Below are 21,137 nucleotides of genomic sequence, written 5' to 3'. Positions count from 1 at the left end.
CTGGAACGCGAGGAACGGGTTCCCTCCTCCTGCGCCGCCGCCGCTCGGACCGCCAAAGCCCGTCAACTGCGGCTGCATGAACCCGCCACCCGGCCCACCCTGCATCGGCCCCTGCTGCTGTGGCTGCGGCTGCTGAGACCCGCCAAAGCCCGTCACTTGCGGCCGCAGGAGGAACGGGTTCGGCGAGCCCGCGGCTCCTCGACCCTGCGACGGCCCACCACCACCACCACCGCCGCCGCCGCCCATGCTCGAGAACGGGTTTGGCGCGCCCTGCTGCTGAGGCTGCTGCTGCTGCTGCTGCTGGGGCGGCACCGAGACAAAGTCGAACGGCGCGGGCTCGACGCCGCCAGCGCCGCCGAGGTTGGGCGTCGACGAGCCCGACCCGCTGCCGCCGCCGCCGCCGCCGGCGAGCTCGAGGCCGAATCGCGAGCTGGGCACAAAGCCCGTGAGCTGCGGCCGGAGCGGCGTCGGCTGGTGCGGCTGCTGCTGGCCCTGGCCCTGGCCCTGCTGCTGGCCGTACGACGCGCTGCCCGCACCGTCGCCGTTGCCGCCGCCGCCGCCGCCGCCACGCAGGAGCTCCTGCCCGAACGCCGAGGACGGCACAAAGCCCGTCAACTGTGGCCGCAAGGGCGCCGGCGCGACCCCGGGGCCCGGGCTCGCGCCGCCCGCCGAGAACGGCGCGGGTGACGACGGACCGCTCGACGACGGCCCTCCTGCTCCTCCTCCTGCGCCGCCGCCCGGGACCTGGAGCGACAGCCCCGCTGCTCCTCCTGCCGCCCCGCTCCTGCCGCCGCCCGCCTCGCGCGCGAGCTGCTGGCCAAACGACGACGACGGGACAAAGCCCGTCAGCTGCGGGCGCAGCGGTGCGAGCGCGGCCGGTTGAGCAGGAGGAGGAGGAGGGGGCGACGGCGAGTGGCTCCCGCTGCCGCCGCCGTAGCCGTGCCCGTGGAAGGCGGGCTGCGGTGGACCGCCGAGGCTCAGCATGTCGAGGTCGGCCCAGACGTCGTTGGCGGACGGTCGCGGCGGCTGGTGCTGCTGCTGCTGCTGAGGGTACTGCTGCTGCTGCTGGTACGAAGGCTGAGCTGGCGGTTGAGGCGAGGGCGTGTAGGTGGAGCGGTTGAGGAGGAACGGGTTGGTGCCGGCTCGAGGCTGCGGCTGGGCGAACTGCGGCGGCGGCGGCGGCGGCTGGTGCTGCTGGGGGAAGCCCAAGGGCTGCTGAGGCTGAGGAGGAGGAGGAGGAGGAGGGGCGAACTGCTGCTGCTGCTGCTGCTGCTGCTGGAGGAACGGGTTCGAGCCCTGCGACGCTCGGGGCTGGAACATCTGCTGGAACGCGTCGATGCCCGTCGCCTGCTGCTGGAGCGGCTGCGGCTGCGGCTGCTGCTGCTGCTGCTGCTCGTGAGCGCGCTGCTGGTGCAGGTAGCCCTTGGCGCTGCCCGTGTACTGCGGCAGGAGCGGCGCGACCGTCGGCGCCTCGACGCCCATGCCCGGCCCGTGCCCAAACGCCGGCGCGCCCGCACCCATGGCGGCGCCCGGCTGACCGTACGGGACGGCCCACGCGCCCTGCTGCTGCGGCACGCCCGCCATGCCGACGCTCGCGCCCCTCGCGCCGAGCGCGCCGAGCGTCCCGAGCGGCACGTCCTCGTCGTCGCCGACGTCGTCCGGGAGGAGGTCCGAGTCGCGCGTAAAGGCGGCCCAGTCGACGAGGATCTCGCTGCCGCTCCCAGAGCGGAACCGGAGGACGCCCTTGCGCGGCACGGGCGCCGACGCCGACCGAGGGCGCGCGAGCGGCGCGTCGTCCTCGGCGTCCGAGTCGTCGGGAGAGGGAATGATGGTCGGCGGGTCGTCGGGGAAGCGGACGCTCTTGCGGCCGAGAGGCGGCGCCGAGGGAGCTCGTCGCGGCGGGAGGTTGGGCGCGGCGAGGCCGGCGCCGGGCGACGAGGAGGACGAGGGGAAGAAGGAGGACAAGTCGTCGAACGCGGAGGGGGGTGCGGCGCTCGAGGGTGCGGTGCGTGACCGCGGTCGGCTCGGGAGGGGAGGACCAGGAGGGTCGCTCGGCGGCGGGGCGAACGAGGTACTCGTGCTCGGCGCTCGTCGTGGCGGAGGCGGCGCCGTCGTGCTCGGCGAGAACGTGGAGCCGTTGAGGTGCGACGACTGGTAGGCGGGTGGTGGTGGTCCCGGAGGTGGAGGTGCGGCCGGCGCGGGTCCGACAAAGTTGCGGTACTCGTACTTGTTGCGGATGAAGCGCTCGAGCTCCGAGTTGCGTTCGTCGCCCGAGTCGGGTGGAGGAGGTCTGCGGCGGCGGGACGAGTCAGGGCGCGGTCTGGGAAGAGGGCAGAGGACGAGGGACGCACGGGTGCCGGCGCTCGTCCGGGTTGAGCTGGGCGTTGACGCGCAGGTTGCCTTTGAGGCGCATGCTGTCGACCTGCTCTCGGGTCCACGTGTCGAGGGTGACGCTCTTGACCTTGGTGATGTGGGCGCCGATCTTGCGGTGCATCGACGCGCACTGGACGCACAGGAAGACGCCCTGGTCCCACGAGGCCCACCGCGGGTTGCGCGCCTTGCAGTCGGCGCACTTGTCGTTGCCCGGCTCTTTGAGGAGGACGAGGAGCTGTCGCTGATGGCGCTCGGCGGTCGCCTTGGAGCTGGACATGGCGGCGAGAGGAGCGAGGCTGGCCCGACGAGGAGGACGAGGATCGGGGCGGTCGACGCGCTCGGCGAGTGGCGGTGGTGCGGGGCCTTGTACCTGCACAAAGGGGGGAGAGAGTCAGTCTGACGCTCCTTGTGCGTAGCTCGTCGCCCGAGGGAGAGCGGCTCGGAGGTGGGGCCTCGAGGAGGAGGGGAAGGTGGAGGAAGGGGGCACGCACAGGAGGACGAGCTGGTCGGATTCAGGCGGATGCAAGACGTGCTTGCGTGTGCAGGCTGCTCGAGCCGAGTCGCTGTCGAGGTCGAGGATGTGCGGGGTGTGGGCCGAGGAGTGGAGGAGGGCCCGCGTGTCGACGTCGCGGCGACTGGCTGGCGTGGGCCGAGCTGGGTCGAGTGTGTAGAGCTGTTGGAGCACGTCTGGCGAGTGTCCTGCCCAGCCGGTGCGGTATCACCAGAGTTCGAAGATGAGATGACGAGCTGTCGAGGTCCGTCGCCGAGGAGGAGCTCTCACTCTCCCACATCACCCGCTAAACTCTCGAGGACAGCAGCCATGTTCTCCCGCTTCGCTCAGCAGACCCTGCGCTCTTCCCGCTCGGCCGTGCGTCCCTCTCCCCTCTCGCCTCCCTCCTCCCCTCCTCCCTCGTCTCGCCGATCTCGATCTCGTCCACACCCGCACCCGTTCTCTCTTCTGACTCGCACATCCCCTCCACAGGGCCAGTCGGCACGCTCGTACGCCACCTCGGCCACCGCCTCGACCTCGTCCTCGGCCCCCTACTTCCTCGGCGCCGGCCTCGCCGGCTCGGCCGTCTTCTACCTCTCGACCCGCGACCAGCGCCTCCACCTCCAGGACGCAAAGGCCGGCACCGCAAAGGGCACCGCACAGGCCCCGGGCTCGGGCGGCGCAGGCGCGTTCCAGGGCGTCAAGACGACCGACGACGGCGGCGTCAAGGTCCAGGGCGAGTCGGCCCTCTCCAACGACGAGTTCCGCGATTTTAAGCTCGCCGAGGTCATCCCGTACAACCAGTGCGTCCCCCGTTATTCGCCCTCTCTCGTCGTGTCGGCGCGCGCGGTGACTGACCCTCGCCGCTCCCCTCCATCCCTCTCTCTCTCGCAGCAACACGTCGCGCTTCGTCTTTGACCTTCCGGAGGGCACCTCGTCGGGCCTCACCGTCGCGAGCGCTCTCGTCTGCAAGGCGTCCAAGGAGGGCGAGTGCGTCAACGACAAGGGCAAGCCCGTCATCCGCCCGTACACGCCCGTCACGGCGCCCGACGTCGAGGGCAAGCTCGAGCTCCTCATCAAGCACTACAAGGGCGGCGCCTTTACCGAGCACATCTTCGGCCTCAAGGCGGGTGACTCGGTCGCCATGAAGGGTGCGTCGCCGTGTTCTCGAGCCCGACTCGCCTTCTCTCTTCGTCTGCGGCTCGAGGGCCGCAGCGTCGAGGTCGAGCTTGCGCAGCGCATCTCGAGCACACATTGACCCGTCGCACCATTTACAGGCCCGATCCCCAAGCACCCGTGGAAGGTGCGCTCATGATCCCCCTCTCTGCGTCTAGCTCGACCCCGCACTGACCCTCTTTCCTCGTCATCCCGCAGGCCAACGAGTTCGAGTCGGTCGGCTTCATCGTCGGCGGTTCGGGCGTCACGCCGGCGTGGCAGATCCTCCAGGCGATCGAGTGCGTCCCTGCCCTCTCCTCGCCGCGGTCGAGCCTCCCGAGCTCGAGCAGCCGGATTGACCGACTGACCTCGCTCGAACACACAGCGCCAACCCGCAGGACAAGACCAAGGCGACTCTCATCTTTGCCAACGTCACCGAGGAGGACATTCTCCTGCGCAAGGAGTTCGAGGGTGCGTCGAGCGGTCCTCGCTCTCTCTCTCTCCAGGCTCGAGCGCAAGAGCTCCCTCGAGGTTGCCTCTCGCTCGGGCGGCGGAGCTCAATCGCTCGCAAGAACAGTCTACTGACACTTTGCGTCCCCTCCTATCCTCTTGTGCTCCACCTCGCCGCGCCAAACTTCACCGCCGACCCCACCCCGCGACCTTCTCAAACAGACCTCGCCGCCCGCAAGCCCGAGCAGTTCCAGGTCCACTTTGTCCTCGACAAGCCGCCTTCGGGCTGGAAGGGCCCGACCGGCTACGTCAATTCGGAGGTCGTCAAGGAGGCGTTCAAGAAGTTCAACACGACGCCCGAGTCGAACGTCAAGATCTTTGTCTGTGCGTCGCGCCCGCTCTCTCTTTCTCTCTCTGCGTATCGCTCGAGCATGTCCCTGACGCCTATTTGTGTCTGCAGGCGGCCCGCCGGGCCAGGTCAAGGCCATCTGCGGCCCGAAGAAGGTGCGCCCCTCGTTCCCTTCCCTCGACTTGGCCGAGCCCGGGCTTACCTCTCTTCGCGCCTCCCACAGTCGATGAAGGACCAGGGCGAGCTCACTGGCACGCTCGCAGAGCTGCAGTACAAGAAGGAGCAGGTGCGCTCGCCCTCTTTCCCTTTCGCGCCTTCCTCGCCGTCCCTCCCCTCGACACCCTCTCCCCCTCGCCTTGTCGACCCTCTGCCCCCTCCGACGCACTCCTCACTCCCACGAGGTTCTCGAGGCCTCGTCCTTGACGCTCCCCTCGTTCCACCTCGGCATCGACAAGATTCGTGCCCACTCGTCCCCCACGTGCATCCTCGTCGCACGTCGCACCAGCCGCCCATCTCCGTCCGGGCATTTTCACTGACTCTCTCCTCTCTCTCTCTCTCTCTCGCGCGCGCAGGTCTTCAAATTCTAAAGGAGCAGCAGGTAAATATCTCGAGCGCGCGGACGAGCGGCGGCCGGAGCGAGGGCGGAGGCGGACCTCGGCACGGGCGTCGTCCGACGACGAGGACAGGAGGCGACGACGGACGAAAAACGCGAGTCGCCCAGTACAAAGCCCCTTTTCTGCCTCGGTGTCGAGCTCGTCGAGAGAGGACCTGGCGAGAGAGAGAGAGAGAGACGAGTGCAAGGAGCGAGAGGTGCTGCGGCTCGAGGAGGGCTCGGTGCTCTGCCGGCTCGAGCAGGCGCAAGCGATGGAGTGAATGCACGCTCGCGCCCTCGTCGCTCGGGCACAAACGCGAGGCGGGCGGACAAAGCGAGGTAGCCGAGGGCGGCCGCAACGGCTCGCCGGGTCCGCGCCCTCCTCTCTCTCTCCTTTCTTCCCTCACCTCATCCACCCCAGGCCGTTCAGCAGAGCGACCTCTCCCAGTTACATCGCCCAAGACGTTCTCCAACGCCCTCTTCGTGCGTCCTTGCCGTCCCCTCTCTGTCCTGCACGAGCGCGTTCACTGACCTCGTCGATCCCATCTCGCCCGCGCAGAGCTCTCACAACAGCGAGTCTCCCCTCTTCTGTTCGAGCCGCACGTTCGCGCAAGCTGACCCTTTGCACCCTGTCCGTTCCTTCCACCGCGTGCAGCTCACCGGGGGTGCGTTGTCGTCTCCCTCTCTCCTCCCCATCCCCCTCGCGGAGCCCGACGCGTTGCCCCTTCCCGATTGGCTCCTCCGCCTTCGCCCGATGCCCCGGCCTCCCTCACAGCGGACTGACTCTCTCTCTCTCGCATCGCCATGCAGCTCCTCTCGCGTCAGCGCCCCCGGCAACGAAGAAACGCACTAAGCGCACCTCGTCGCCCTCCTCCCCGTCCACCACCACCACCACCACTTTCACCACCCCACCCTTCGTCCTCCCTCGTTCCACCATGGCCCCGATCTCGCTCGCCGACACGGTCCACGCCGTCACGTCGACCGTCGAGTCGACCGTCCAGTCGACCCTCGCCAACGGCGCCATCGCCCAGCAGCCGGTCGACCCGACCGCCGCTCGCCGCCCGACCGAGTCGATCCACGTCGAGTCGCCCAACCTCACCTACACGGACGACGCCCTCCTGTCGCGCTACACGTTCCACTCGACGGCCGTCGACAAGCAGGCCGACGCGCAGGGCCACGTCAAGTACTCGGTCCGCCCCGTCGAGCGCGAGCTCGAGTTCAAGACGGGCCGCAAGGTGCCCAAGACGGGCCTCATGCTCGTCGGTCTCGGCGGCAACAACGGCACGACCCTCACGGCCACGATCCTCGCCAACCGCCACAACATCTCGTGGGGCACGCGCGACGGCATCCAGACGCCCAACTACCTCGGCTCGCTTGTGCGCGCGTCGACCATGCGCCTCGGCGTCGACGCCCAGGGCGAGGACGTGTTCGTTCCCATCTCGGACGTCCTCCCCATGGTCCACCCGAACGATCTCACCGTCGGCGGGTGGGACATCTCGAGCATGTCGCTCGACAAGGCGGCCCGGCGCGCCAAGGTCCTCGAGTACGACCTCCAGCGCCAGCTCGAGCCGTACCTCAAGGAGTACACGCCCCTGCCGTCCATCTACTACCCGACCTTCATCAACGCCAACCAGGAGGAGCGCGCCGACAACGTCATCCCGGGCTCGGACAAGCAGGCCCACCTCGACCAGGTCCGCGCCGACATCCGCAACTTCAAGCGCGACAACGACCTCGACCAGGTCATCGTCCTGTGGACCGCCAACACCGAGCGCTACTCGCTCCTCGTCGACGGCGTCAACGACACGGCCGACAACCTCCTCGAGTCGATCCGCACCTCGCACGCCGAGGTCTCGCCCTCGACTATCTTTGCCGTTGCCGCCATCCTCGAAGGCGTCCCCTACGTTAACGGGGCGCCGCAGAACACTTTCGTGCCCGGCGCGATCGAGTTGGCAGAGCGCCACAAGGCCTTTGTCGCCGGCGACGACTTCAAGAGCGGCCAGACCAAGGTCAAGTCGGTCCTCGCCGAGTACCTCGTCAACGCCGGTATCAAGGTCCGTCCCCTTTCTCTTGGCGGTCGTGAGGCGCCTCGGGGAGGCTTTGCCGCCGTCCGAGACGCCCTCGCGAGCCTTTCTCGTCCTTTCCTCTCTCGAACCTCTACTGACCCTTCTCTCTCCTTCCCTTCCTCCCTCTCGCGCACACACAGCCGCTCCTCATCGCGTCGTACAACCACCTCGGCAACAACGTGAGTCTCGGCGCCGTCCTTGTCCTCGCACCCCTTCTTCCGCCCCTCAGCCTCTTCGTCGCTCGCCCTCGCCCTTCTTTCTCCGTATGGAGCCTCACACTGACTTCCCTACGCCCTCGGCGACCCCCCATAATGCAGGACGGCAAGAACCTGTCGGCCCCCGAGCAGTTCCGCTCCAAGGAGATCTCCAAGGCGTCGGTCGTCGACGACATGGTCGAGGCCAACTCGCTCCTGTACAAGCCGCTCGCCGTCAAGGAGGCCGACTCGAAGGACGGCTTTGTCAAGGGCCACTCGACCGAGCACCCGGACCACTGCGTCGTCATCAAGTACCTGCCCAACTGCGGCGACGACAAGAAAGCAATCGACGACTACACGTCCGAGATCGGCATGGGCGGAAGGAACACTCTCGCGTTCGTCTCTCTTTCTCTCTCTCGTCCCCCCTCCCTCTCCCTGGCTCTATCTCCCCTCGCTCCCCCCCTCTCTCGCCCTCTCTCCCTCTCTCTCGCCCTTTCTCTCGCCCTCTCTCTCTCCTCTCTCCTCTCTCCCTCTCTCCCTTACTGACTCTCGCCGGCGCCGTCTACAGGATCTACAACACGTGCCAGGACTCGCTCCTCGCGACGCCCCTCATCATCGACCTCTGCCTCCTCGCCGAGCTCATGACGCGCGTCACGTACCGCGAGGAGGGCAGCGCCGACTACGAGCCCATGTACTCGGTCCTCGGCCTCCTGTCGTACATGCTCAAGGCGCCGCTCACCAAGCCGGGCAAGAAGCCGATCAACAGCCTCAACCGCCAGCGCCAGGCCCTCGAGGCCTTCCTGCGCGCGTGCCTCGCCCTCCAGCCGGTCAGCGACCTCGTCACCTTTACCCAGATGGAGGTCTCGCAGGTCTGAGCAGGCCCTGTCGTCGTCGCGGGTGGTTCGTCGTCGTCGCCGTCGTCGTTCCCTCGTCCTCGTCGCGTTCCCCTCGCTTGGCTAGTCCTTCCCTTCTCCCTTTCCGTAGCCTCTCTCTCCCTCTCGTGCCTCCCGTGAAATGCTGCCTCGTACGTCTCTTTAAGGCCTCTCCCGATCGAGAGCGAGAGCGAGAGCGAGAGCGAGAGCCTTCCTCGAGAAGCTGCCGCTCCCTCAGCGTCCTCGTTCTCGCTCGCCCGGGCGCTCACCGGCTCTCCCTGCTGATGTACCGGGTCGCGTTCGCTGTCACGAGACGCGCGAGAAGCGCCGGCAGAGCCTACTGCAGCGAGAGCTCGGCGCCATCGAGGATCGCTGCTTTCGCGCTCTCTGTCGCTGGATCCGCGCGATTCTGGTGCCGGTGACGAGTCGAGCTACAAGGAGACTGCTTCTCGAGAGTCCTCTCAGGTTCCCGAGGCCGGTGCAGGTGTAGCGAGAGAGAAAGTCCAGTCGGAAGATGCGCTCGAGCCCGTTCTTCGTCTGTCGGCCTTCCCAAGTTGACCTTCGCAAGTTGACCTCGCGCGGCCTTCGACGAGGCGGTGACAGGCTCTGCGGCTTCCTTGCTGGCTTCGCAGAGCAAAGCTGCTGGCTCTGAGTCCGTCACCTCGAAATGGGGTCGTCAGGGTCGAAGCTTGCGCATATGCGCCGGGGTCGAGTCGATTTGGCGCAGTCGACCTCGTCCAGTCGATCCGTCGAGTCGAACTTTCGACGCACCGTGGACATCCAGTCGACCACCCGAGCTCGCTCACAATACGCCGTCGACGTCGAGCCTCTCCTTCCCTCCACTCACACGGCGGCAGAGAGCGCGTTCGCACCTCGACCTCCTCCTCGACCACGTCCACGAAGGCAAGTCACCCTCCCTGTCCTCTCGTCTATGCTCTCCCTCCCCTCTCCCAGGCATGATGACACCTCTAGGACCTAACTCGACTCGCTCACTTGACGTGACGAGGCTGAAGAGACCTCTCCGCTCGCCGCTCTGACCTTCGCCTCCTCTCTCGAGCTTTCCCTCGCCTCGCCGAGCTCGTACATCGTCGAGCTGTCGCTGACCAGCTCTCGAGCAACGTACGCAGTGATCGACGACCGCGAGCTGCAAGGAGCGCCGTTCAAAGGGCGAGGAAAGGCGGGCGGACGGGGAGGCCGGGTTCTCGAGGGGTCAAAGCGCGAGCGTGAAGCAGCGTCTCCCTCGCAGTCGAACGAGCGTCTGTACTCTCACACGGCAGCAGACACTGAAATGGAGCCTTTGCACGACGTCGCGCACGCCCGACTCGACAAGTCCGTCCTCGCTCGACCCGCTTCTCGCTCCCTCGCTTCGCACTCAAGCTCGCCCCGCGCGCCCGTCCTCGCCGTTCACCCTCACCTGACTGTCGTCACCTCGATACCGGCCGCCTTGAGCGCCGCACCGAGCGCCGTGTACGCGTTCTCCGAGCCCCGCAGGAGCGCGCACAGGCCGCGCCCGACCTCGCCGCCGAGTGCGAGCGTCCCGAGCGCCTCGGGGCGCAGGTGCTCGTCGAGGAGGAAGCGGCGGCGTCGGCCGGGCGGATGCAGTTGGTGTCGAGCGTGAGGTGCGGGACGCCGCGAGGGAGGGAGAGGAGGATGTCGGCCGTGCGAGGCGGGAGGTGGACCGGGTTGGACGAGATGCGGTCGTCCCAGGTGCGGAACTTGAGCGTGCCCTCGAGGTACAAGTGCTCGACGTGCGGCAGGCCGTGCGGGACCCAGCTGAGGAGGCGGTCAGACCCATCGACGACGACGCGCTCGATTCCGGCCGTGTCGCCCGCGGGAATGGCTCGTTCTGGATGCGCAGCCGGAAGTGCTTGACCTTGAGGAACGAGCCGAGGTTGAACGGCTGGATGCGCGACGAGACGGGAAAGGCGAGGTCGACGAGCTGGTCGCGGACCGGCGCGACCATCAACAGGAAGGTGGCGGCGTCGCAGTACGACCTGACGTGGAGCGTCGTGAGGTTGCGCAGAACGGGCAGGTCGGCGTTGTCGTCGATGTCGTCGCACCGCAGGTCGTGCAGGTCCACGAGGGCCGGAGCGCACTGGAGGAGCAGGTCGCCGACGACGAGCTGGATGTCGAGGCGCTCGACGCGGATCGTCGACTGCGACAGGAGGACGTGGACGAGCTCGTCGCACGAGACGGCTCGAACGGCCTTGACGTTGGGCACGTCGGCGAGGATCGTCTCGATGTGCTCGGCGACGAGCTTGTCCTCGGCCGCCTTGTCCTCGACGGCTTTGGCCTCGGCCGCCGCCTCCTCGTCGGCCGCCTTTTGCGCCTCGGCGGCCTGCTTCTCGTCGCTCCTGCGACCGACGCCGCCCTTGCCGCCCTGACCGTAAACGTCCATGCCGACCTGCTCCTGCTCCTCGCGCTCCTTCTCCCTGCGCTCCTTGTCCTCGCGCAGCTTCTTCTTGCGCTCCCGCTCGTCCTCCTGCTTCCTCTCCCTCGCGTCCTCGGCGACGAGCACCGCCAAGTCGATCGACGCGACGAGACGGCGCAGCGCCGGGCGGCGGACGAGCGGCTCGAGCGCGGCCTTGTCGCGGCGCAGGACGAGGTGCGAGTAGAGCTGCCTGCCGGCCGCTTCTTCATCGGTCGAGAGCGGCCGCTTGTCGACCTTGAGCTTGTCGCTGGAGGGCTCATCGTCGTCGGTCGCGGACTCGTCGTCGTCGGTGCGGGGAGGGGCGCGTGCGGCCGGAGCGGGCGCGCTCGAGGCGGCGTGCAGGCCCGCCGACGCCGCAGCCGGCGCAGTGTGTGCGTCGGCTGGTGCTGCGCGTGCTTTGCGTTGCTGAGCGGCCATGGCGCGAGTGAGGGAAGCGAGAGAGAGAGCCGAAGCGGGTCCGGGCGAACGACCGACGAAGAGGCTCGTGCTCACCACGGACGTTCCGAACGACCACACTCGCGCTTTTCTCTCTCGAAGAGACGGACGGCTCGAGAGATGGTGAGAAAACGAGGGCGCATGCATTCCCACGATCGACGAGATGGGCTCAGGCAGGAGGGGAACAAGGGACGGCAGGTACAAGGCAGCTTGTGAGGGACGAATGGGGACAGCATTAGGGAAGAGGAGGATGCGATAGAGTGTCTGTGAGAATGTGGTGATGGTGGTGGAACAGGAGAGTGATAGGGATAGAAGACAGAGAGGGAGGAACGACCGGCCCCTCACGACGCCGTCGTCGCCCACTCGACCGGGCACGCCATGGCGTTGAGCTTGGCCGTGCGGTCCGGCGCGCCGACGACGCCCGTGATCGAGCTCGAGACCGTGACCGTGAGGTTGAGGGGCGGGCGGTAGATGGTGGCGTACTTGTGCGCGCAGGCGGCGCGCACGGCGGCGAACGTCGGGTTGGACGCGCTCGAGAAGTTGCCGTAGAACGTGATCGGGAACTGCGACAGGAGAGAGAGATCAGGACGAGTTCGGCGGGCGGGGAGCAGGAAGAGAGAGTACGGCCGACGCACCTCGTAGCTCGTGACCTTTTTGGCGGGCACGCTGATCTCGCCGTTGTCCCACGTTGCCTGCGCGATGATGGCCTCGGTCTCCTGCATGCGCACCGTGAGCCCGAATGAGTTGTACTTGACGGGCAGGTACGAGTCGGACGCGTCGACTGCGACGAGAGAGGGTCAGTCTCGTCGAGAGGGGGTCGAGCGCAGAGAGCGAGGACGCACTTGCGAGAACGATGTTGCCGTTGAACTTGAAGCTCGTCGGGTCGGCCGACGAGACGTAGGGCTCGGTGTCGGACGAGGTAAAGGCGGGTTTGGGCACCTTGGGCGAGTTGAACGTGATGGTGGGCGTGCGAGGAATGAGGAAGTAGCACAGGACGATGACGCTGTGGCAGGGAGAGGGAGAGGCGTCAAGGAGGGCTCGGGAAGAAGGGATAGAGAGGGAGAGGAGGACGCACGCGACGCTGAGGACGAGGAAGAGGGGGACGAGCCACTTCCAGTTGCGGCGCACGAAGCCGAGGACGCCGTCCCTCGCGCCCTTGACCTCGCCCGCCAGGTTCTGCCGCTTGCGCCGCTTCTTCTCGGTCGAGTGCTCGTGCTTCTCGCGCGCCGCCTCGCCCGGCGCCCAGTCGGCCCGCGACAGGATGGGCGCGTCGATCGTCTCGCCGCCGAACTTGGTCGTCGAGGCGAACGCGTCCTTGCTCGCGTTGTGCGCGTCGTAGCCCGAGTAGCTCGACGTCGCGGTCGGGTGCCTGCGCGCAGGGGAGGAGAATGGTCAGGCGAGGGAACTCGGCGCGCTTGAGCGGGGGAAGAGGGAGAGGGAGACGCACGAGACGAATGGCGGCGGGTGGCTGTAGCGGGCAGCCCCCCTCGCTCCCGCCGGCGTCAGGTCGCGGTAGGTGCCGAACCCTGCGCCATCGTCGTCGTCGTCGTCGTCGTCGTCCTCGCTGTGCGGTCCCGCGCGCGGGTTGCTCTGCGGGCGGGCGAGCAGGCTCGAGCCCGACGCGAGAGAGGCAGGTGCCGGGGGCTGCTCGAGGGCGTACAGGTCGGCGCTCGAGTAGCGGGCGTGGGCCTGCTGGTCGCGGAGGAAGCCTGGCGCGGGCGAGGTGGGCGATGCGGGGGAGGGGTTGGTGGACGAGCGGTCGAACTGCTGCGAGTAGCGCGACTGGAGCTCGTAGCTCGGGTGCTCGTGGGCGTACGACTGGCTCGGTGGGCGGTACGACATTCTCGGGGTGGGTCGAGGTCGAGACGAGGATGCTCGTGGACGAGTTGATGAAGGCGAGGGGAGGGTGGGCACTCGGCGCAGGTGGCCAGCGATGGTGGTAGTCGCTCGGTGCGGTGTACTCGGTGCGGCTGGAAGTGCGGCTGTGCGCGTCTGAGGCGAGTGGGACGAGGCTGAGAGGCGAAGGGCTCTGGCTCGACCGCCGAGAGCTGTGGCTCGCGCTCGCCCTCTCGCTCTCTTTTCGCCTCGATCTGAGCAGCATAGTCGTGCACTGCCTCATGCTGCAGTGCAGCCTGCCTGGGCGACCCACACGTCCCTTGCCCGCCACGTCCGAGAGTCGCCTCTTCGATCCTCCGCTCGCCGCCGACTCGAGGCTCGCGCGATGGAGCGTGCTCCCAGTCGCCAAGCTGTACTTCCTCGCCCCGAGTCCTCGTTCTGCGCACCGGCTGCGACGAGCTGCGCGACTCGAAACGCGCGAAAAGTGCTGAGCGGGCGGCGACGAGGTCCGCGCGCATCTCTCGATTCGCGGCGACGGCGACAGTCGCGGGTCCCGAGGGACGCTCTCTCCTCTCAGCTGTGACGCGAGGGAGTCTGTACAGAATTCCTTTGCAGGAAGCGCTAGAGTGTCTACAGCAAGCAAAGAGAGAGAGAGGCCTCGTCGACCTCGAGCAGGCCCGCACGACCTCGCTGTCCGGCTCGCACGCCGTCGAGTGTCGTGCATCTACTTGAGCGCGTCGTGGCCCCAGTTCTTGAGCTGCGGGGCGGGACGATGGTCGTCGGTCAGGGCTGCGAGAGGGGGTATCGAGGAGGGGGAGGAGAGGGAGCGAGGGACGCACGCTGCGGTAGCTCTTGGTCTGCTCGAGCTCCTCGGGCTCTTTCTCCTCGACCATGCTGTGAGAAGGACGCCGACGCTTGTCAGAACGGTAGACTCGGCGGGTGCAGAGCGGCTCGGTCGAGGAACGAGAAGGAGCGGCGACTCACTGTCCTTCCTGCGCGAGGTGGCGCTTGCAGTAGCTCGTCACTGCGAGATGGAGCGAGGTCGAGTACGGTAGGGGTGGATGGGGATGTGGAAGAGCCTGTCAATTCGGCCCCTGCTCGGCTCGTCGAGAAAGAGGGCGAGGACGCACCCTTGCGCATGTGGGCGAGGTCCTCCTCCGTGTACTGCTCCGGGTCCTTCTGCGGGTTGCGCTCGAGGATGTCGATCTGCGCGCCGGATAGGAGTGCGAGGGTCGGCTCGGGTGCTCGGCGGCAAGTCTCGAAGGACGAGAGGAAGGAGGACGCACGATCTTGCGGCCCGACTCGTGCCCGACGCTCTCCTCGCCCTGGCCGACCTGCACGTTCACGGCGCAGGAGAAGAGCTCAGTAGGCCGTCGGCGACAGAAGACTGAGCGGCAGGCGTCCGAGGCGCACCTTGCCCGAGTTGTCCTTGCTCCAGCCCGACGACTGCGAGTCCTCGGTCTCGAGCCACTCCTTGAGCTCGTCCGGCGTCATGTTGACGTACTCTGCGCGCGCTCGAGGCCGCGGTCAGCTTGAACGAGAGAGAGGAAGACTGGGAGGAGAGGGAGAGAAGTCGGGCGCACCGTTGAACTCCTCGATGACCTGCTCGTCGCTCTTGCCGCCCATGGTGGAGGTGCTGTGGGGGTGGTTGCGGTGTGTGTGGGTGCTGCTGAAGCGCCGTCCATGACGCAGCGGTTGGTGTCGAGACGATGAGGCGAGCCGAGAGGACGAAGGTGGGGGAGAAGGAGCAGGAGCGTCAGGCTCAGGCTGTGCCGCTCTGGCAGGTGCTCGGAAGGCTGCACGCACAGACGAGGAGCTGTAGAAGGTCTGCGACTGGTGTGCAGAGCCGGGCGAGTGGTGTGGAGGAGAGCAGCCTCAGACTCTCTCCACCGTCATCGCTCTCCTCGACCAAACTTCGAGATCCGCACGATCGAGCGACGCGACGACAGCGGCTCTCGAGTCTCGACTCGCTCCAACGCGCTCGAGGTGGCTGACTGATTCTTTTGCACGACACGGCGAGAACGGAAAGGACTGCGAATCTACAAAAAGCGAGGCTCAGAGACGGGGAGTCGCTGCCCCGGATGAGGGGCTGGACGAGGGCGCCGCGTCCTAGGCGAGCGCGATGTCGAGCGGGTTCTGCGGGTCGAGCGAGACACAGTCAGTCGCGGCGCCGAGCGGGAAGAGGGCCCGGGGAAAAGAGGAAGTGAGAGAGCGGGCGCACCTTGCCGTCCTGGATCTCCTTCTTGCTCAGCATCTTGCCGAGCCTCATGAGCTCCGAAATGTGCGCCACGATCGGGTCGCGCTGCATCGACGCCGCCGCGACGACCTCGTCGCCCTCTGCGAGTGGGGGCAGAGAGAGGGGTCAGTGCGTGCTGGGGCGACGCCGCCACAGCCTACCAGCGCTCGAGTCTCGACATCGACGAGAGTGTCGCCAGTCGAGCGCATGGGCAGAGGGAGGGAGAGCGGGCTCACTGAAGTAGTACGCGACGAATTTGAGCTCGTCCGGGTTGCCGTCGACGTGCAGGTCCTCCCACTCGCTCGCCTTGGTCGTACCGGCGTAGCGAAGCTGCTGACCCTGCGCCGACCAGAAGCTGCGACGGCGAGGGAGGAAACAGGGAGGGAGGAAGGGCAAGGTCAGTTTCCGCTTCATGGCGAGAGAGACAAGGTTCGGCGAGCACGGGGCGTGAAAGGCGAGGAGGACGCACATGGCGACCTTGTCGAACGACTCGCGCTTGTCGGTCGCGATGTAGTGCGCGATGGCGCGGCCGTGGTTCGACGCAACGTTCCAGTGCTGGACGTAGTTGGACCCGCGCGGCGTGTCGAACGTGGCGACGTCGCCGAGCGCAAAGACGCGGCCCTTGTACTTGCCCTTGAGCTGCTCGATCTCGAGGACGTCGTCCGTCTTGACCGACGCATTCTTCTCGAGCGACAGGCCGGCGGCCTTGAGGAGCTCGGTGGCCGGCTTGACGCCGGCGCCGATGACGACGGCCTCGGCGGGCAGGACGGTGCCGTCCTTGAGGTGGACGGCGCCGACCCGGCTCTTGTCGTCGTCGTGCGGCGCAAAGTGCGACAGCTCGGCGGGCAGGATGAACTTGGTGCCTTTGGACTCGTGGAACTTGCGGATGCCGTTGCCGATCGGGTTGCCGAGGATCTTGCTGAACGGCGCGTCCTCGAGGCCGAGGACCGTCACCTTGGCCTTGTCGGCGAGCGCGAGCGCGACCTCCATGCCGATGAAGCTCGAGCCGACGACGACGACGTTCTTCTTGTCCTCGTCCTTCTCGGGCGAGCCGACGGCGGCGTTGATGCCCTCGGCGTCCTTGACGCCGCGCACGGTGAAGATGTTGTTCAGGTCGACGCCGTCGAGCGGGATCTTGGTCGGGAACGCGCCCGTCGCAAGGACGAGGTTGTCGTACGTCGCCGACTCGCCGTTCGAGAGCTCGACCGTCGCCGACGCAAAGTCGAGCTTGGTCGCCTCCTGCAGGACGTACACCAAGGCGAGTCAGTGCGGGGTCCTGGTGGTCGTAGGAGAGGCAGGATAGCGCAGAGAGAAGTAGGACGGACCGTGTCGAGGACGAACTCGGTCTTGAGCTTGTCGTAGAACGCCTGGCTGCGCAGCAGGAGCTTGCTCGGGTCCGACACGAGGCCCTTCGAGATCTTGGTGCGGTCGGCGGGCAGATGCGGCTCCTTAGAGATGACGCGGACCGAGCCCGTGAAGCCCTCCTCGCGGAGCGCCTCGACGGCGTGAGCGGCGCCGGCGCCGCCGCCGATGATGAGGACGTTGGCGTGCTTGGGCGAGCTCTGAATCTCGACCGAGGGCGCCTTGGGCTCGCGCGAGTTGGCGACCGTCTGCTCGTCGGCGTGCACGTAGATGAAGCCGCCGTCCGTCTCGACCTTGAACGACTGGAGCGAGTTGAGGCCCGGCGCGTCCTCGATGTCGCCGTTCGAGCAGACGTCTGAGTATGAGTGAGAGGGACGGGGAGGGAGACGGGAGGGAGGGAGGGGACGAGAGGGTCAGCGACGAGGTCCTGGTCGAGAGAGGGGGGAGGGGGAGGAGAGGCAAGGACGCACTGAAGCAGGCACCGTGCCACGGGCACACGACACGGCCGCTCTCGGTGAGGACGCCCTTGATGAGCGGCGCGCCGTAGTGCGTGCACTTGTTGCTCGTCGCAAAGTACTGGCCGCGGACCTTGGAGAGGAGCACCTTGGACTCGCTGTCCTCGGCCGGGAACGGGACCTCCTTCATCTCGCCGTCCTTGAGGAGGCTGATCTCGCCGACCTTGATGCGGGCGGGCGACATGGCGGTGGTGGAGAAGGTGAGGCGGAGCGGGTGGAGGAGCGACGACGAGGGGGCGGCGGCGGCGGCAGGAGCGGCGCGGTGGAGCGACGATCGAAGGGTAGAGCGAACGAGGCGAGTGAGCATGCAGTGGGGACGCTGGTGGTCCTCGCGCTGCGCTGGTGTTGGTGGAGGAGGGAGGGAGGAGGAGAGTGCGCCGATCCAGCGCTGTTGTGGGGCGCACGTCGCTGACGCTGCGTGCGCCCAAGATCCGGGGCCGAAGGCGCTCTACCAGTCAATGCCGTGAGCGCAGAAACGTGCTCTCCTCGCTCGTGAACGATGCGACGCTCTCGATCCCCTCACTCGGCGCACAGACCCTCGGCTCGAGCCTTTCCTTCTCTCGACGTCGCGCACCTCGCTCACGGACGACGACGACGACGAGCACACACAGCGCTAGCATAGCAAAGATACGCCGATAGAAAGAGGAGAAAGGATCGTGGGAAGGGGATGAGGGCGAGAGAGGAAGAATACAACGCGGGCGCGCAAGCCGGAAAGACAACCCTTGCTCCTCCCCCTCCCTCGTCCTCCTGCCCGTCGACCCGGACCCAGCTCGGGACAGCCGCCGGACTCACTTGCCCTCGGCCTTGCCCGCCTTGGCCGCCGCCTCGGCCTCGCGCACCGGGTTGAAGTAGGCGTGCCCGGGCGAGTCGAGGAGCTCCTTGGCTGTTGCGCGCTCCTGGTGGTCGTACCGCAGCAGGTGGTCGAGGAAGTCGATCGCCTCGTTGCTCTGCGAGACGAGAGAGAGGTCGGGTGTCAGGGTCCGGGCGACGCAAGGCCGAGGGAGGGGAACGAGCCGGGGACGCACGATGTACCGCTGGTTCTCGCTCGTGATGAACTTGCTCCAGGGCTTCTTGGCGTACCTGCTCGTGCGCGAGGATGGACGAGTAAGCTCGGGTGTTCCGCCGTCGAGCGAGAGAGGAAGAGAGGGGTCGAGGACGCACCGGCCGAGGATGTCGTCAAACTCGGGCGCGAGGTCGATGTCGTACTTCTCGAGGTAGGCGTACAGGTCGTCCGTGCCCAGAACCTTGGTGATCTTGACGAGCTGGTCCTCTGTCGACGGATTGCGAGTCAGTCAGGCGGCTTGGACGAGGAGAAGAGGCCGCCGAGGACGCACCGTTCGAGTGGCCGTGGAAGAAGGGCTCCTTGCGGAAGATCATGCTCGCAAACATGCACCCAAGCGACCACATGTCGAGCGAGTAGTCGTACTCTGCGGTCGGGGAGGAAGAAGGGTCAGGGCTCGGGTCGCGAGGACGAGGAGGAGGGTCGGAGCAGGACAGACCCTGGAAGTCGACGAGGAGCTCGGGGCCCTTGAAGTAGCGCGACGCGACGCGAACGTTGTACTCGGTGCCCGGGTGGTAGAACTCGGCGAGACCCCAGTCGATGAGGCGCAGCTGCGGGGCGAGGGCGACATAAAGTCAGTACGCGGTGCACGAGCCGACTTGCCTAGGCCGAGCGGGCGGTTCGGATGGCCGGCGCGAGGGAAAGAGAGCACGAGACGCACCTTGCGCTGCTCGTGGTCGATCATGACGTTGTGCGGCTTGACGTCGCGGTGCATGATGCCGCGCGAGTGGCAGAAGTCGAGCGCCTTGAGGAGCTCGTAGATGTAGTACCGCACGTCGTAGTCGGTCAGGCGAGGGTACAGGACCTTGAAGTCGGTGTTGTTGACGTGCTCAAACACGAGCGAGGGCGTTTTGCTCTGCGAGGAGGGACGCACGCCGGACGAGGTCAGGCGCTGGCGACGAAAAAAGACACAGTGTGGGCGAGGGAGAGAGGGCGCACCTGCGGGTCCCGGACGACGTCGAGGAGCGTGATGACGTTGGTGCCGCCGGCGAGGTTCTGGAGGATCTTGATCTCGCGCTTGATCTTCTTCTTCTTGACGGGCTTGAGCACCTTGATGACACACTTGTCCTCGTTGACGACGTTGACGCCCTCGAACACCTCCGAGTACTGCGAGACGAGGGCGCAGAGAGGGTCAGTGACGAGGTTGGCGGAGCTGCACGCTGGACATGGGAGAGATAGGGCGGGACGAGAAGCGCACCTTGCCTCGCCCGACCTTGCGCACGACCTCGTAGTTGTCTTGAATACCCTGCACGTGCTCGAGTGTCAGCACTTGTCGTCGAGAGGCAGGCTGGGAAGGGAGGTGAACGCACCCATGCGACCTGCGAAAGGACGAGCGAGAGGTCAGCGCGAGGTCGAGGTGGAAGAGGCGAGAGGGAGAGAGAGAGCGAGGGCGCACCATGAGGGCGTCATAGTTGTGCCACGACTCGCCGAAGCGCTCGTTGGCGTCCGGGTAGATGCGCGCAATCGAGCGGGAGGACGACATGGCGGGGCGAGGTCGGCGGTTGCACGCGCTTGAGGTGGATGAGCGAGGGGTCGCTCTGCGGGGCTTGACGGCGGGCGAGGTTGGTCGGCTACGTGTCCCAATGAGGCTGGCGCTGCTGCTTCTGGGCCCGAGGGCTGTGCTGCGGGTCGACGAGAGGCGGACGATGGGGAGGACGAGGCGACGAAGACGACGAGCGGTCCTCGCGAGGTGCGGCTGGTCCGGCTCGGGTTCAGGGAGGCGTGCGAGTCGGTGGAAGGCTCGGGCGGGTCGTACTACGCCTAGGATGGAGCGGAGGAGCGAGCCGGGAGGGGAGGTCTCGCGTCGACTTGGAGTCGGAGCGAGCGCTCGCCTCTTGGTCCCTCACCGGTCGCTTCTCTCCCGCTCTCGCACAACGATCGACCGCCTGGTCGCCTTCACCCTGCCCTCTCGCTCCCTGTGCGTCGACCCGCCTTGGTCTCGTCTTCGCACGACCTGTCCTCGCCTCCCTCGCCCCGCCTCGACGACCTGGAAAACGTTTCCGTCGTCGTCGCCCTCTCAGCAGCCGCACACGGGCCTCGAGCAAGTGGCCAAGCCACCTCTGCATGGCTGCGGGCCAGCGGCGCACGCGCGCACGCTGGCGAGGCGCAGGTTCGCCTGCACCTCCTCCCCCTCCCTCGCCTCGTCCCTCTCCCTCTACCGTCGCACCGTCGAAGCCAAGGATGTCCAAACCTTTTTACCAATTGATCCTACCGCCGGGGTCTAACTCACTCCACTCGTGGCGGACAAAACCGGGCTCGTTAACCCTCTCTGAGGCGTTCGACATGCGGCGACGAGGCGAGAGGGGCACGAGGGCGCAGCGCACAGGGCGCCTCGACAGCATCACTACAGCGTCTCGAGAACAGTGCACTGACTCGTTTCTCGTCCCTCGCAGATCTTGTCGCCCTGCGTCGCTCGCCGCTCTCGTCTCGACCTCGCACTCCCTCCCTTCCCTCGACTCTCTCGGACCCGCCATCAGCCGCCACAGTTTCGCCGTGACTCTTACCGACACCTCGCTGTCACGTAGATGGCTCGTCGAGTCGTGCATTATAAAGGAACCTTGTCCCGTCCTGCCTGGTTTCGTCCAGAGAACGCTTCTCTCGAGAGCCAGCAGTCCGGTCCCGCAGCGAGAGTCTCGTGCGCCCCGATCTGAGCTCACTGGACAGCAGCGAGAAGATTGGCGGCAAGCGCCACGCTCGGCCGGCTTGAGGCGGTCAGACTGAACG

General features: G+C 67.0%; 8 protein-coding genes across 8 annotated transcripts; 2 read left to right on the top strand and 6 right to left on the bottom strand.

Moving 5' to 3' along the window:
* Positions 1 to 2,383: 2,383 nt before the first annotated feature.
* On the bottom strand, positions 2,384 to 2,638 carry RHOBADRAFT_554 (uncharacterized protein; the record flags this gene model as incomplete). Its single annotated transcript, XM_018417827.1, has 1 exon — positions 2,384 to 2,638. A coding segment is annotated over one exon (255 nt), but the record flags the coding sequence as incomplete, so codon positions are not given.
* Positions 2,639 to 3,767: 1,129 nt separating this feature from the next.
* On the top strand, positions 3,768 to 5,106 carry RHOBADRAFT_3625 (uncharacterized protein; the record flags this gene model as incomplete). The annotated part of the gene is made up of 7 exons (XM_018413342.1): positions 3,768 to 4,014; positions 4,141 to 4,166; positions 4,238 to 4,317; positions 4,404 to 4,489; positions 4,691 to 4,852; positions 4,929 to 4,972; positions 5,041 to 5,106. Coding segments are annotated over 7 exons (711 nt in total), but the record flags the coding sequence as incomplete, so codon positions are not given.
* Positions 5,107 to 6,344: 1,238 nt separating this feature from the next.
* On the top strand, positions 6,345 to 8,702 carry RHOBADRAFT_38054 (uncharacterized protein; the record flags this gene model as incomplete). The annotated part of the gene is made up of 4 exons (XM_018413486.1): positions 6,345 to 7,460; positions 7,613 to 7,651; positions 7,790 to 8,061; positions 8,235 to 8,702. The coding sequence occupies 4 exons, from the start codon at positions 6,345 to 6,347 to the stop codon at positions 8,539 to 8,541; spliced, it is 1,734 nt and encodes a 577-aa protein (XP_018269537.1). The 3' UTR covers positions 8,542 to 8,702.
* Positions 8,703 to 9,948: 1,246 nt separating this feature from the next.
* RHOBADRAFT_45450 (uncharacterized protein) lies at positions 9,949 to 11,386 on the bottom strand (the record flags this gene model as incomplete). Its single annotated transcript, XM_018414611.1, has 3 exons — positions 9,949 to 10,098; positions 10,167 to 10,311; positions 10,338 to 11,386. The coding sequence occupies 3 exons, from the start codon at positions 11,384 to 11,386 to the stop codon at positions 9,949 to 9,951; spliced, it is 1,344 nt and encodes a 447-aa protein (XP_018269536.1).
* A 359-nt stretch (positions 11,387 to 11,745) lies between these two features.
* RHOBADRAFT_45449 (uncharacterized protein) lies at positions 11,746 to 13,246 on the bottom strand (the record flags this gene model as incomplete). The annotated part of the gene is made up of 5 exons (XM_018414610.1): positions 11,746 to 11,967; positions 12,040 to 12,185; positions 12,247 to 12,407; positions 12,480 to 12,773; positions 12,852 to 13,246. The coding sequence occupies 5 exons, from the start codon at positions 13,244 to 13,246 to the stop codon at positions 11,746 to 11,748; spliced, it is 1,218 nt and encodes a 405-aa protein (XP_018269535.1).
* A 583-nt stretch (positions 13,247 to 13,829) lies between these two features.
* Positions 13,830 to 15,095, bottom strand: RHOBADRAFT_65347 (uncharacterized protein). The gene is made up of 8 exons (XM_018418686.1): positions 15,047 to 15,095; positions 14,824 to 14,909; positions 14,654 to 14,745; positions 14,527 to 14,574; positions 14,371 to 14,446; positions 14,225 to 14,264; positions 14,080 to 14,134; positions 13,830 to 13,997 (listed from the first exon to the last, which is right to left on the bottom strand). Exons 2-8 carry the CDS (start codon positions 14,864 to 14,866, stop codon positions 13,965 to 13,967), a joined length of 387 nt encoding a protein of 128 aa, XP_018269534.1. The 5' UTR covers positions 14,867 to 14,909; positions 15,047 to 15,095; the 3' UTR covers positions 13,830 to 13,964.
* Positions 15,096 to 15,224: 129 nt separating this feature from the next.
* RHOBADRAFT_38051 (uncharacterized protein) lies at positions 15,225 to 17,483 on the bottom strand (the record flags this gene model as incomplete). Its single annotated transcript, XM_018413485.1, has 6 exons — positions 15,225 to 15,376; positions 15,462 to 15,577; positions 15,713 to 15,831; positions 15,946 to 16,715; positions 16,802 to 17,193; positions 17,309 to 17,483. 6 exons carry the CDS (start codon positions 17,481 to 17,483, stop codon positions 15,350 to 15,352), a joined length of 1,599 nt encoding a protein of 532 aa, XP_018269533.1. The 3' UTR covers positions 15,225 to 15,349.
* Positions 17,484 to 17,946: 463 nt separating this feature from the next.
* RHOBADRAFT_66712 (uncharacterized protein) lies at positions 17,947 to 20,118 on the bottom strand. Its single transcript, XM_018419053.1, has 10 exons — positions 19,810 to 20,118; positions 19,724 to 19,732; positions 19,612 to 19,659; positions 19,353 to 19,520; positions 19,075 to 19,269; positions 18,853 to 18,964; positions 18,688 to 18,780; positions 18,515 to 18,623; positions 18,379 to 18,433; positions 17,947 to 18,300 (listed from the first exon to the last, which is right to left on the bottom strand). The coding sequence occupies exons 1-10, from the start codon at positions 19,894 to 19,896 to the stop codon at positions 18,142 to 18,144; spliced, it is 1,035 nt and encodes a 344-aa protein (XP_018269532.1). The 5' UTR covers positions 19,897 to 20,118; the 3' UTR covers positions 17,947 to 18,141.
* Positions 20,119 to 21,137: the final 1,019 nt, after the last annotated feature.

This window comes from Rhodotorula graminis (genome assembly GCF_001329695.1).
Source record: "Rhodotorula graminis WP1 unplaced genomic scaffold RHOBAscaffold_10, whole genome shotgun sequence".
Taxonomy (NCBI): Eukaryota; Fungi; Basidiomycota; class Microbotryomycetes; order Sporidiobolales; family Sporidiobolaceae; genus Rhodotorula; species Rhodotorula graminis.
The sequence above is the reverse complement of the archived record's forward strand: the minus strand, read 5'-3'. Positions and strand labels throughout refer to the sequence as shown.

Coding starts and splice junctions, on each gene's coding strand:
- RHOBADRAFT_66712 (XM_018419053.1), bottom strand. CDS start 19,896: ATGTCGTCCTCCCGCTCGATTGCGCGCATCTACCCGGACGCCAACGAG. Junction 19,270..19,352: donor ACGTCGTCCGGGACCCGCAG/GTGCGCCCTCTC, acceptor CCCTCCTCGCAG/AGCAAAACGCCCTCGCTCGT. Junction 18,781..18,852: donor GCTCCTCGTCGACTTCCAGG/GTCTGTCCTGCT, acceptor CCCCGACCGCAG/AGTACGACTACTCGCTCGAC.
- RHOBADRAFT_65347 (XM_018418686.1), bottom strand. CDS start 14,866: ATGGGCGGCAAGAGCGACGAGCAGGTCATCGAGGAGTTCAACG. Junction 14,746..14,823: donor GGTCATCGAGGAGTTCAACG/GTGCGCCCGACT, acceptor GAGCGCGCGCAG/AGTACGTCAACATGACGCCG. Junction 14,265..14,370: donor CCTCGCCCACATGCGCAAGG/GTGCGTCCTCGC, acceptor TCCATCTCGCAG/TGACGAGCTACTGCAAGCGC.